Consider the following 13,078-nt stretch of genomic DNA (forward strand, 5'->3'; position numbering starts at 1 on the left):
CCGTGGGATATTTAAAATAATATATAAATCCAAATTAATAATCTTTGTGACCTTGGGCGTAAATTTACTGATGCCTATTTGCAATTAGATTTTGGAAATAAACTAAATTAAAAGAATAAGAGGTGATCTCATTGAAACATATAATTCTCAAGACCTTTGACAGGATAGATGCTGACAGCTGGTTTCCCCTGGCTAGGGAATTAGGCGCCCAAAGTCTCAGAATATGGAGTCATCCACTTAAGAACGAGATAGTGAAATTTCTTCACTCAGAGGGTTTTGAATCTTTGGAATGCTCCACCCAGATAGCCAGGATACTAAGTCATTGAGTATATTTAAGACAAAACTCAATAGATTTTTGAATGCTAAGTGAATTGAGAGAGTGCAGGAAGGTGGAGTTGATGTAGCAGTGCCAGCATGATTTTATTGAACAGCGGAACAGGCTTGAATGGTCAAATGGCCTAATCCTGCTCCTATTTCTTATGTTCTTCTAAAGAAAGAGCTACATATTTATTTCTTTGAAATCTGAAGGCCTATAATGTAGGATGCCAAAGTGTGAAAAGTCAATGTAAGCTGGGAAGTTGCAAAGTCAATATATCTCATCAATACATCATTTGACTATCGCAACCAGGGCCACTGATGCCTCAGCTTTGCCATCTGTCCTAGCTAACTTCTGGCCACTCCACAGTTCAGTATTGCACACAGTTTCAATAAGCTTCAAAATGTTACAACCTTTCCAGGTTTGAAGTTTGTTACAGGGCATAATGCCCTTGTACGTTGCACTCTCCCCTTTAACCTTACATGCTGCTCAGTCATTGTTTCAATGTTATTTATCCTGTCTTTTTAATTGCTCACTAACACCTTATTGCAAAATCATCCTGTGTCCCTCTGTGCGTTTATCAGGATTGACAGGTGACTTCTTATGCATTAGTTTTCACATACTAGTATGTACTTTCTTGGAGTCATGATTATCACTAGTGTTCCATTTGCTGTAAATTTAGAAAATAAGGAGCCAAATGTTGACTTTTTTTGAGATGCATTTTTTCCACTTCTACACTTCAGTCATCTGCTTCCTGCCCCCAGCCACAAATCCTCTTACCAAACTAGCTTGCTGAGAGTTGATGTTTCTGGTTTTTCAAATTTATTCTGCCTTCCTTTTCCATTTTTCACAATATTTGATTCCTGATCAACAGTGTTGTTTAACATTGCTATCTCTGAATTTGGAGGAGTGTAAATTAATCAAGTTGCTTCATTTTGTCACTTACTTCCACTCTAATTTAGGAATTCAGCTTCTCTGTCTCGAGGGTACTATCTATGTTGAACTGTAATGTCTATTGTGCTTTAAAGTTTACTAGAGATGGGTACTTTGATAGATGTGTTTACATTTTTTGAACTATATAAACCTTTGCATTAGCCCAAACCAATTGGAATGCACTGACTGCAGTTGGAAAACCTTGTTATCAAGCTATTGGCCCTTTAGTGCAGTGCTTGTAACCTGGGCTATGCCAATTGTGTACTTTTTATTTTTGGAGAGTAGACACTTGTATTTTGTGAATTGAAAGTGTGTACTTTTTCCACCACAATTTTTTGTATGTTTTTGAAATTCTCATTTTTATAATCTATCGGGGCACTTGCCTCAGTTCCTGAGTATAGCTAAGTGCCTCCTTGCTGCATTTTATTCATTTGTAGTCAGATTTTGAGATAGTACAGAAGTCACAAGTTCACTTCAAGGACTTCGTTCTCCAGGAACATGGCACTCCTGATAGCAGTGAGGCTTAAGAGTTAAGATACTTAACGCCCAAGTTATTTATAGCAGATGGGTAGATTGTGAACTATGTTGTTATCAGCAGTAACTTGAAACTTTGTCTCCATATTTCTGCATGGAATCCTGGAAGCATGCCGCTTGAAGAAATCACTTTAATACTTACAGCAAGACCTGTCAATAGGCTTTTGGGTTCTTTCAGGAGACCTTTGTATCAAAGGTTTTGTTCATGTGAAAGCATAACTTAAATTTTTTTTAACAAGAGGTGTTTCATTATAGCTGTCAAGTTAGATATTCAATTTTAGATCTCAACAAAATTGTTGTGCAGTTTTGTTCCATAGGTAGGGTTTCATTTTCCCCCGTCCCCTGCCAATATTCTCCTCCTCCAAAGATGCTGACACACTGGAGTTAGGGTAAGTGGACGCTGGCTGTCTGTGAGTACCTCAAGATGGCTGTTTTTCATATGTAGTTCCGCAAAATGAATGTCATCGGACTATTTGACCATGCTTCAATGACTTACTGTTCCTACGGGAGCCAAACCCAATCCCCACACATGCTCTTTTCAGCAGCCGTCATTCTTTAGTGTATGAAGAGGAGAGAATGAGAACTCCTCAATAGTCTAGTGGGTAGTCGGTGCCTTGTGTGCATTAGCCTTGCTGATTGGAAGATCACTGGAAAGTGTGTGTGTGTGTGTGTGTGGATGTTGTCTGGAAACATTGTGGCTGGCAATTATGCAATCTACTCGTATAGTCTGCTGACACTCTCCAGTCATGCACGTGAAGGACAGTCTCTTGGATGGGGAACCAGAGGGCTGCTGGTATCTATGGAGATGTACTGTAGTTCATCAGTGCCTTCAAAAAATCTAGGGGGAAGGGAGAGGGCTGAGATTTAAAGTTAAATGGAGAAAATAAAATTTTTTATTCAAATATTGATGCTTTATACTGAAGCTAAATCCGTTCACAAAAACTGTTATTTAATCCTCCTCATTTATGGCCTACAGATGGTTTCCCAGCAGAAATGTATTTTGATACATGTAACTTGTCAAGGATGGGCAGTAATAAGTTGGCTTTCACTATAGTTTAAAGATTTACTAGTGTCTTGGAAACAGAGTTTAGTTACAGTGTGCTCCACCCTGTAAAGGAAACACTTAGCACTTTGCCCTAATTTTCTTTTGAAAAAGACCACAAAAAACTTTATTTAGGTGCTCTTTGCTTTTTTTTATTCTGTAAATAAGATACAAATCTGAAGTTATGCTGATTTTTCCTGTGAAGAAATTTCCCTCTTGCTATCTGCTCGTGATTGTGGAGAGTACAAATAATTTTTACTTGAATTCTCAAATGTGCTGAAATATGTATAGAGCGATTGTACAATTTGATTGATGCTTACATGAGGAGTGCATTGATTCATCCAGAATTCTTGGCATGATTGTTTGTTTGACTTGAGCAATGTGGATCAAGGGTTGAGATAACTGGTTTAGTCTTGGTTTCTGCAGATGAGGAGAGACAAAATCCTGCATATTCATGTTCATGTTGGTTGACACTGTTAGCGGTTATTCTAAGTATCATGGGTGGGAGTGATTCTCCTCAGGCTGTTGTAGAACTATAGAAAAGTTATAGCACAAAAAGAGGCTATTCAGCCCAATGTGCCTGCGCTGGTGGAAAAGAAAAAAGGAAAAAAAAACAGCTGCCCATTCTAACCCCACCTTCCAGCACCTTGTCTTGTAGCCTTGCAGGTTACAGTACTTCAGGTGCTGATCCAGGTACCTTTTTAAATGAGTTAAGAGTTTCTGCCTCCACTACCACATTTCGACTTAGTGTACACTAAATGTAGCTATGCTAAAGCTTAAAAAGTAAGGAATTAAGTCAGATGGAATTATTTTTACACAAAGGATAAGTAGAATTGTAGGATACATTACCAGGGACTCCTTTGAAATGACAAAAATTAGTTTTGAGATAATGGATATATTTCTGGAGAGAGCTAGGATTGAAAGTTGTGAGTGATGGGTTGTGGAGGTCTATGAAAAGGTACAGCTTTTTTGAGCCTGGTGTACTTATATTAACTAACAAAATAGGAATATATTGTAAAGAACATATCTTTTTATTTTCTGTTGGACTATGGATTAAAATTACAGTGGCTGCAGTTTGAAAGACATGTCCACTGGAACAGGATGAGAGATATATACAATATTGCAGTCTTGGAACAGTATGTGTCATGAAAGACAGGATGGTGCCAGAAAGGAGTCCTGGACCAAGTGAGCTGCCTGGCAACAACGTTTTAATTGGCTCATGACCAAGTGACCAGGTTTTGTGTGAGAGCAGTGCAGCAGAATAGCTCCTAGCCTGAAAGGAAAAAGACCTAAAACCCCGCTCTCCCGTGTGTGTAAGATTCCAGTAAGCCTACAATAATTGCTAGCTGGCTTTTTCTCCTCATCTTTCTGTAATGTGCTCTCTCTCTGAAAAGCCCTGTCAAGAGGCAAAGGGAAAAATCACTGTTAGAGACATTGAAAGGCAAGTGCTGAACCAGTGAACTAAATACTGAAAGTGCTGGAAGGCCACCTCGTGTCATCAACAAGAACTGAAAGGAATTTGGAAGATGATCAAAATCAACTCTTTGAATCCTATACTCCGGAATTGGTGCTATTGAACTGTTTTAGTCCATCCTTTTGTGTGTCTTATGTGTCTTGTATGTGTGTGTTTAGGGATTTAAGAAGGGGTAGAGTTTAGGTTTTAGAGTTAGAAATTAGCAGTTCATATTTATTTCTTTTGCCACTGGGTTACGACAGTTTGTTCAATAACAGTTATTTACTTATTAAGTTTACAAACTTGGTGCTCTTATTCTGTTAACCTAAATTAAACAGTTACGTAGAATTGTGGCAATCTGGTGTTTTGATCAGACTCTCACTTTTGTCATGGCTCGCGGACAGTGGGGCTTGATATTACAGCGCACTATCTCCAGTGAGTCATGACAATACCTTGCACAGAGATTGCTGTAAAGTCATGATTTTATTCAGTAGCTGAAGGGCCAGTGTCAGGAAAAAGTTTTGATTGTCTTTACTTTCAGTATTACATGTGCTGTTTTGTAACCTTGAATCAAAACATCAAATATGAAGAGGCATTAGCTTTATTGGCTTAATATGTATTTGGGCAATAAATCTTCACTGAATAGTATCAAAGGCTAATAGAATGAAAACTAGGTAGCTTCTCTGTGGAAAGAAATACATTTGCCAGGTGTGGTTTTCTATGAAGCACCTTGGCACGATTTTTCATATTTCCCTTTGATGCTACTTTGAGAAGTCAGCAACATGAGTTGCGGTTCGCATTTCTGGTCACAGCAGCAATGGCTAAAGGAAAATGCACATATGGATGTTGGAAGAGGGCAGGATCATGCCAAACTATGATGCTTCTTCTTTGCTATGATGCGCCTCCTTTAGCCAGTACCTGGAGGTGCATCATAGCAAAGAAGAAGCATCATAATTTGGCATGATCCTGCCCTCTCCCAACACCCATATGTGCCACTATAAACAACCCTTTGACCTTTTTGTTTTTGACACCTTTCGCAATCTCTCCTTTGCCTCCACCCATTGCTGGCCTATCCAGCTTCACCGGTTCCACCTCCTTTAAACAGTATATATTTCACCACATTTCTACTTCCCTTCAGCTCTGAAGAAGAGTCATATGGACTCGAAATATTAACTCTGTCTTTCTCTCCACAGATGCTGTCAGGCCTGCTGAGTTTTTCCAGCATTTTTTGTTTTTGTTTCAGATTTCCAGCATCCGCAGTATTTTGCCTTTATTATGATGCTTCCTTGGTCAAATAACCTAATGTTCATTGTCTTGGATTCTACATGAAGAATGGCTGTTTGTGCAAGATACAAGAGAACTGCTGTTGAAATTGGATCCAAGCAAGTAGTAGTGCCTTTGAAAGAGGAGTGAAACGAATTATCTATGGGAACTATAAAGCAGAGGCTTCTTAAACAATGGAAGATGTAGCAGAATTGAGGATGCAAAAGTTGTTTCTTGACTATGCTATGGTGATAGATTGAGTTTTGCTCTCAGTGGCAAACAAACAAGCCCTTTGGTGCACTTGAACTCACTGACTAATTTGTAGTAAGTTCCAGTTGAAAATCCCATAGGAAAGCAGAGAACCCAAAAGTGCAGCACCCTCCACAGGACATCAAGGAGCTGTGTGAACAGGGCAAGCAACTGTGTATTATCTAAACCAAATAGATTGAAGAATCATGAAGGCACAATGCAATGTTTGAACTAGGAAGTGTCAGAATATTAAATTTAATGTCAATACAGGTATAGAAAGCAAAATGAAGCAAGGGAAAGAAAGACTGGTATCAGACTGCTCTGCATGTAGAGCAAAGCACCTCAATAACCCTTGAAGAGCAACCATTATTCCATAACTGTGTTTTTCCATTTCTGACACCAGCCATCCAGTGGCTTCCTTGAAATTGCCAGTTGTTGAGATGTGGTTCTTTTGGACCCTGGACCATTGGCGACTAGGAACTGGGTTGAGCTGCCCAAAATAATTTCTTGTAGGATTCTTACAAGAATTAAGGAGCTGTCTGAGACATGATGAGGAAAGTGTGTTATACAGTATGGGCCACTCCTCCCAGAATATGTAAGAGCACATTGTTTTTATTCCTAATATTTTATCCGCTAATGTTCCACCTAGGACTTTTCCTAATGAGTTTATAGTCAGTATCCCTCTGGGAACCCTAAGCTGCATAATGTTCTTTGTATAATGCAGTGTATGTAAAACATTACAATTGCTTCACAAGGTGCATATTTTCTTTGGCAAAGGACGAGAAGTCCATGCAATGCAGTAACTATGTTAGCGTAAGCTTAGAAATTAAAATACTAGTTGAGTTTACTTGTCTTGGTTTTTTGCAATAAATTTCAAAAAACACAGTTGGAAGGATGTGCTAAGTTGACAAACCCAAAAAATGCTGGAAACAAGCAGCCAGCGTCATAACGATAAAACTGACCAATTTTTGGACTCTTCAACAGAATTACCAGAAAATTATTTTCTTTTTAATTACCTTTTAGGTATAACAACATAACTAAAGTGAAAATCAATGAAAGGTGATATATTCATTGTATTGTGTATTTGTTAACGTGCACTGGTTACAATTTAAATCTTGAACACTGAAACTCAGTTTTCAACTTGATTAGGAAGCGCTAGTAATTTCTATAAACGATAAAATCAGACTTTGTCAGAGTTTTAACAGAATCCTAATAGTTTTGAAATCCTATAACATGCCAAGGTTTAAGAACTAGATGATTCTCACCAGCATATTTTTGAATTGTAGCACACAAATCAGTTCATTATGCCTGCGGTGCTGCTAGTTCTGGAGATATCTACACTAATTCAATTTCTCCTCCCTTTCCCCATGCTATTAATTTCCAAATACTTATCCAATTTAAATTATATAGTTTCTTCCCCAATAGTCACTTGTGGTAAAGTGTTTCATGCTGTAATAACATTGCGTAGATAAATGTTTTCCAAGTTGCTCTTTCAATGGGCACCCTGGTTTTACCAGCTTACCTTTCATGATTTATTCTTTCAAAAGCTTTAAGGTTTAGGAAAGCGCTCTGGCTTGTTATTCCTAGTGCCCTCACTATATTTAATAGTGTATCCTCAATATTTAATAATATTTGCTAGACTGTGACATAGCCTTTAACCTGCCAAACAAATTTATTGAGCGCTGGAAGAAATAAGTAAATGCCGGCAGAATTCTTAAGCTTTGCTGTTTACTTGAGGGACTAGAAGATAACAAATAGTCCTGACTATTTCACTAAATTATAATGTATTTTTACTTAGTGGCTCATTTATGCTCCACACCTAAAGCTGCCTGGCCTAACCATCTCTCTGAAGGCTCCAAATGGGTCCCTTCATCTGAACAAAGGCAGGCTGATAAATACCTTCAAAGAGTAATTGGGACCGGATAAATTCAAATAGCTGTTAAATTGAAATACTGTATTGGAATTGGATGGTGTGGTTCTTCCATGACATGTGTCTGAGCCAAATCTGCTAAGATCTGTAACATTTGTATTAAATAAATTAGAACATGATTTTCTGCAAGTGAAGCTGCTTTTAATCCTTATGTGCCATGCCAGCCAATACTTTGCTTAATCTAAGCCAAAAATAGCCTTCAGTTTCCTAGAGGACATGAATCCTTGGCATTAAATTGTCAAAAACATGATGATCTCATTCAGGTTACACGGATGGCTGAAAGGGAATAATTCACTTCTAGATTTGGGTAACGAATAAATGACCTTGCCTCTTAACTTGTGCTATGCCCTTCTTAGTGCTTAAAGCTGACAAAACCCCATTACATCTTGTTGGTCAGCATTGATCTTGAACACAAAAATATACCCATCTCTCTTTCCCCTTTGGAAGCACCCCCCCAAAAACTATTACTTGCAGGGCACTAACTTATTTGAAGGATTGTGATGACATCAACTGTAATAATTGTACTGTTTATAAATACCCCTGGATAATGTTATATTTCAGCATTGAAATTGTCATGCTAAGCTAATTAATAATACATTCCATATGCTTGAATTTTGTGTCAGAATTATTTGGTTTTTGACCCTCTTTTGCACTTCTTGTGACCATCTGTGTAAATAATTGGCGAGTCCACTGCTCATTTATGTGATGTTGCAATACCTGATCCTATAAGGAAACTTATTCTACAAATATGGGAATATGAAATGACAATTACTGTTTGCTAGTAAAATTTCAGTAACAAGAAGAGTGAGAAGCGTGGAACACCCAACAATATACTTATAAATGTTCACTTTCTAAAGTTAGATTATTATCTGGGGAGACCTTGAATTGTGCAATACTAGGATATAGCATAGGTTTTATCACTTGTATGGGTTTGGACAGAGGTTGAGGAGATCATTGAAGAGAATCCCAAAAGAAGTGTGCTGTACAAAGTTGCATTTTTGCACTGGTATTTTGGAGCCAATGTTCTAAATTAACCCATTTATCACACTGGAGGTGCAGAGGGGAAGCAGAGGAAGATAAATTCTACAAAGATAGCCGTTTTATCTAAGAGAAAATGTTGCTGAGCATGCGAATAATGGCGAGCCTGTAGCCAATAAATCTGCTTCGACAGATTCATGTCAGTTGTTATTACTCAGATTATTTTACTGGTTAGAGATTATTCCACTGAGATTAGAGCAATTGACTGAACTAACTAATTTCACCATATGTTGCTTTAATTTCAATCACAATCTGAAACTACGTTCAGATTTAAAAAGTGTTATCTGTAAACTCAAGATTTCTTTTTCTTCCTTAAGCTTCAGATAATGGTCAGCGGTTTCAGGAGACTTGCTTCGCATTTGCATTGACACCTCAGCAAGTTCAACAGATTAGCAATTCAATGTAAGTAGTTAGATGTCTTTCTGTTTTGTATAGCTTGGTTTTAACTGACGAGTGGCTCAAGCAAGGATGTTATAGTTTTATGAATGCAGTTCAAAACTTAAATAGCTGGCCTGTTTTAATTTGCCCAATAAAATAGTTAAGATGCTGAGTGCGGATAATCTCTTGTTCTGGGCCTACATTTGGCCTCTGCTCCAGGGAAGAGAGGAGAGAAATCATTATTACTCAGTTTGAAGTGCAATTGATAAGACAAATAAGATACTTTGTGTTTTAGTTTAATTTAAACTATTTAATGTATTTGCTTAAATAAACCTATTTGAGAATTAAAATACAGTTTATGAAATTTTATGCCATGGTACAATCTGCTGATAAAACCGCCACAACCCCTTCCCCAATGTGGACGCCTAGAATGAAAACCACCTAAGAACAAAAGGAAGCCTTTGAATCTGCTCTGCGATTTTGTTAGCCATAACACCTCTTAATCCCAATTCCCTGCCCTTTTTTTGTATCCCTTAATACCAATATCTAACTCCCCTTTAAATGCCTGTGTTGATTTTTTTGCATCCACAAACCTCTAGGACAATCACTGCACGTTTTCACAGCCTTTGTGTGAATATAGTCTTTTCTGGATTTGCTTTGAACCAGGTTAGCTTGATTTCTATTATTGTTCTTCCTTGTTCTGGAAAGAGTGATTCACTATCTGTCTTGTTATTTTAAATGTTCCAGTCTCTCAAGCTCATAATCTCCAGGCATCTAACCACAGTTTATCCACATGCTGCTCAGCCCTTTATCCAGGTATTGACCTGATGGTTCATCATTGGACTTTCTCCAGGACCTCTATACGCTTCAATGGTGGAACATTGAGTGCAGTAGAGCAATTGAGGCTCGACCATCACTGTATAACAGTAGTAGTGCTTCCTTGCTTTTGCATTCTAAGGACAGAACAGGGTCAATATATTGCAAAAAATGCTGGTCAGTTGAGCATGATTTCAAGATGTAAACTCTTGAGGTTTACATGAGTTTCTAAACTGTTCCTGTGTTGCCCTGAATTCTGCTTTATCACTCCCAGACATTTGCAACTCTGTATAACAATGCCAGCCAGCTGTCCCTTATCGCAAAGTTTTGAGCTTCAACAACAGAGTAATTATTAGGTATCCATATCCTCAATCTGCCACCTCCTCTGCTGATTATTATAGTTTCAAGGATCTAAGGAAAGCTGTTGAGTGAAATTTTCTGATGCAGAATTAGAAATGATTGCTGTTCTTCAATTGTTGGTTACTACTTGTTTCAATCAATGTATAAATTCAGTAGAAGAGACAGGAACTTATTCAGTTAATATTGCCATTTTTTTTAATAGCTCTGTAAAAACTAGTTTGGACTGCAGTTTCTGATGGACCATCGAGAAGCAAACTGTATGAATTATTCGATTTCAGTACCCTTGAAGGCTATTTTCATATGTACTGTACAATTTCTTCTACAAATATAAAAGTGAAATGTGTGAAAAATGTTTCCATTTTAATTAGGGACATATCTGGGACCAAGTGCGACTTCACAGTTCAGGTTCAGTTAAGGTAAATGCATATTATGTTTTTGGCTCGTCTTCATTTGCTGTTCTGTTTACTGCTCTTTCTCTCTCTTGGGCAATTGTTGTTTAGGGAAGAAGGCTGCATCAACAATGCGCAGAAATATGATTTCATTAGATGAAGCTGGTGTGATAATCCTGCAGTAACGTTACATTTTGGGAGAAGTGAAGATAGCCATATCTGGAAAAAATCTTTTTGACTCTGGTTTTATTCTTATATTTTTAAATAAAACAAAAGAGATTAGTATCTGGTTTAATTCTTTTATTCTTAAATAAAAATAGAGATTAGTATTCTAAAAGATTTGATTCAATAAAAGTCAGCAGCCAGTGCTAAGGTCAGTGTTAGCACTATGCAAAATTGACTTTGAAGTGGAATGGGGCTCAATCCTTTGAGTATGTGACTTGTGTTATAGTTAACAATGCAGAAATGCTGTTCTGTTCTTTTTTTAAAAAAAAACCTTATGCATGCTGGAATCTCCCTCCAATGGGAAACCCATGCATTAACAGTTGCTTTGTAACAATAGTGCGAAGAACAGATTTAATGATGGCCACGTTGCTGTACTACAATGTAATGCATAGTAAGGGAGATATCCTCTTGTAAGTCACACCTTTTTGAAACCTTTTGTGTTCCCTGAGGATAATGTTTGAAAGCAAATGTCACTGGAGAAACAATTCAATGGTATTACTGGAATTGCCCTGAAAACAGTATAGAAGTTTCTGCTTGAAATTTTTTCATCTGTGTTTACTTTGCTTCTGTTGTGAATGTGGTGAGACTGTTGGCTCCTGGATAGCCTAATAATCAAAGACAGTACCTAAAGTCACATTGGAACCATACAAACTGTATGGTTCCAGGTCCAATTCCCAGTCTGTGCTGAGTTTGTCACAGTGATTCTCAGCTGGGCAGCATTTAGGAAGCTACGGTTGACCTAGCTGCTTCTGGGTTAGGAAGGTAATTAGCACACCTGATTGTGATCCTTGCTAGAAAGTGTATAATAATGGGTATTGGCCTTGGATAACATTGTGTCTGGCTGTGATCTTAGTGTGAAAAATCTGTTGCCACAAGGATCTGTTGCCACAAGGTTTACATTTCAAGAATGAATTCTTAACTGAGGTTAACTAGAGTGCTACTTGCACCTCAGGATCCATGTTCTAAGCCTTCAGAAGAGATAGTGAGGAAATGCAAAGTGCTTAACAGTGAAGAACAAGAGCATTTCATAAATATCCTTATTGCATCAGCCTAGTCCTAGAATATGGATTGTATTATGTGGCACGTTTTCAAAAATGTTTGGTATAATTCTCTAAAATTTATCGTTCTTTGCTATAGAATGATTGACATATTTTAGTAACCTTAAGGGATTCAGAAAGGTTACGAAACTGTCTTAGAATTTCCCCAGTACTGGATGCTGTGTATATTGAGGTGCTGAATGACAAGGCTTGACTTCCTGCTGAGACAATCATGGCGTCCTCAGTATAGCCAGTCAAGTATTGGTTAACAATTGCAGGTCAGAATTGCTGGATATCATTTGAAGTTTGTAATGGATCACTTTTTCATTTTCAAGGTTTTGTTTATCAGAAACGAGTTGTCCACAGGAAGATCATTTCCCACCGAATCTCTGTGTGAAAGTAAATGGAAAAACTTGTAACCTTCCTGTAAGTATTAAAGTAATTGATCTTCTTGGGTCTGTCTTTGGCTCACTCTTTTTGGAGAGTTAAGTAACTTTTTGATTTTATCCTAGGGCTACCTACCACCAACCAAAAATGGTGTTGAACCAAAGCGACCTAGCCGACCAATCAATATTACCTCACTAGTCAGATTGTCCACGACGGTGCCGAACACTATTGTGGTTTCATGGTCAGCAGAAATCGGAAGAGTAAGCTTTTCTTCATCTTTACAAAGTAATGAATTGCAACAGCACATCACATTACGGCTCAGATGCTGGGTTTTGTAATACTCAGGAACAGATTTTGGAAGCCCTGTTTAACTAAAATGAATGTGGCCCTCAGTCTTTTTCCAACATGCCAATTTGTATTAAAACCTAATATTACACTAGCATTATTATCCTAAGATATCAGTGGAGCTTAACGAGTGTGAATTTTTTGTACCATTTCCAATGAAAAGTACCAAAAGCATGTAGTAATGCAATTTAATGCTTTAACCTTCTAAGCATTTTGATCTGTATAACTAGAGTGAGATGCTAATGGCTGCCTGGTTGTCAACAATTTGAGAGGTTAATGAAGATCATCACAAAAGAATTGTTACTGGCTAAAGTGTGACTTTGTTTGTTCCTACGAGCAATGATAGATACTGTGCAAAAGTTTACTAAAGTTTCAAGGCACCA

General features: G+C 37.7%; 1 protein-coding gene across 2 annotated transcripts in view; it reads left to right on the plus strand.

Annotated features, from left to right (window-relative positions):
• pias1b (protein inhibitor of activated STAT, 1b) overlaps positions 1 to 13,078 on the plus strand; it is a 130,188-nt gene that overhangs the window by 85,416 nt on the left and 31,694 nt on the right. For both annotated transcript variants that reach the window (XM_041174877.1, XM_041174878.1), the window contains exons 3-6: positions 9,076 to 9,160; positions 10,681 to 10,728; positions 12,299 to 12,389; positions 12,476 to 12,610. In XM_041174877.1, the coding sequence (XP_041030811.1) occupies positions 9,076 to 9,160; positions 10,681 to 10,728; positions 12,299 to 12,389; positions 12,476 to 12,610 (359 nt within the window). The remainder of the gene's footprint in view (positions 1 to 9,075; positions 9,161 to 10,680; positions 10,729 to 12,298; positions 12,390 to 12,475; positions 12,611 to 13,078) is intronic.

This window comes from Carcharodon carcharias, chromosome 26 (genome assembly GCF_017639515.1).
Source record: "Carcharodon carcharias isolate sCarCar2 chromosome 26, sCarCar2.pri, whole genome shotgun sequence".
In the NCBI taxonomy this organism is placed as follows: domain Eukaryota; kingdom Metazoa; phylum Chordata; class Chondrichthyes; order Lamniformes; family Lamnidae; genus Carcharodon; species Carcharodon carcharias.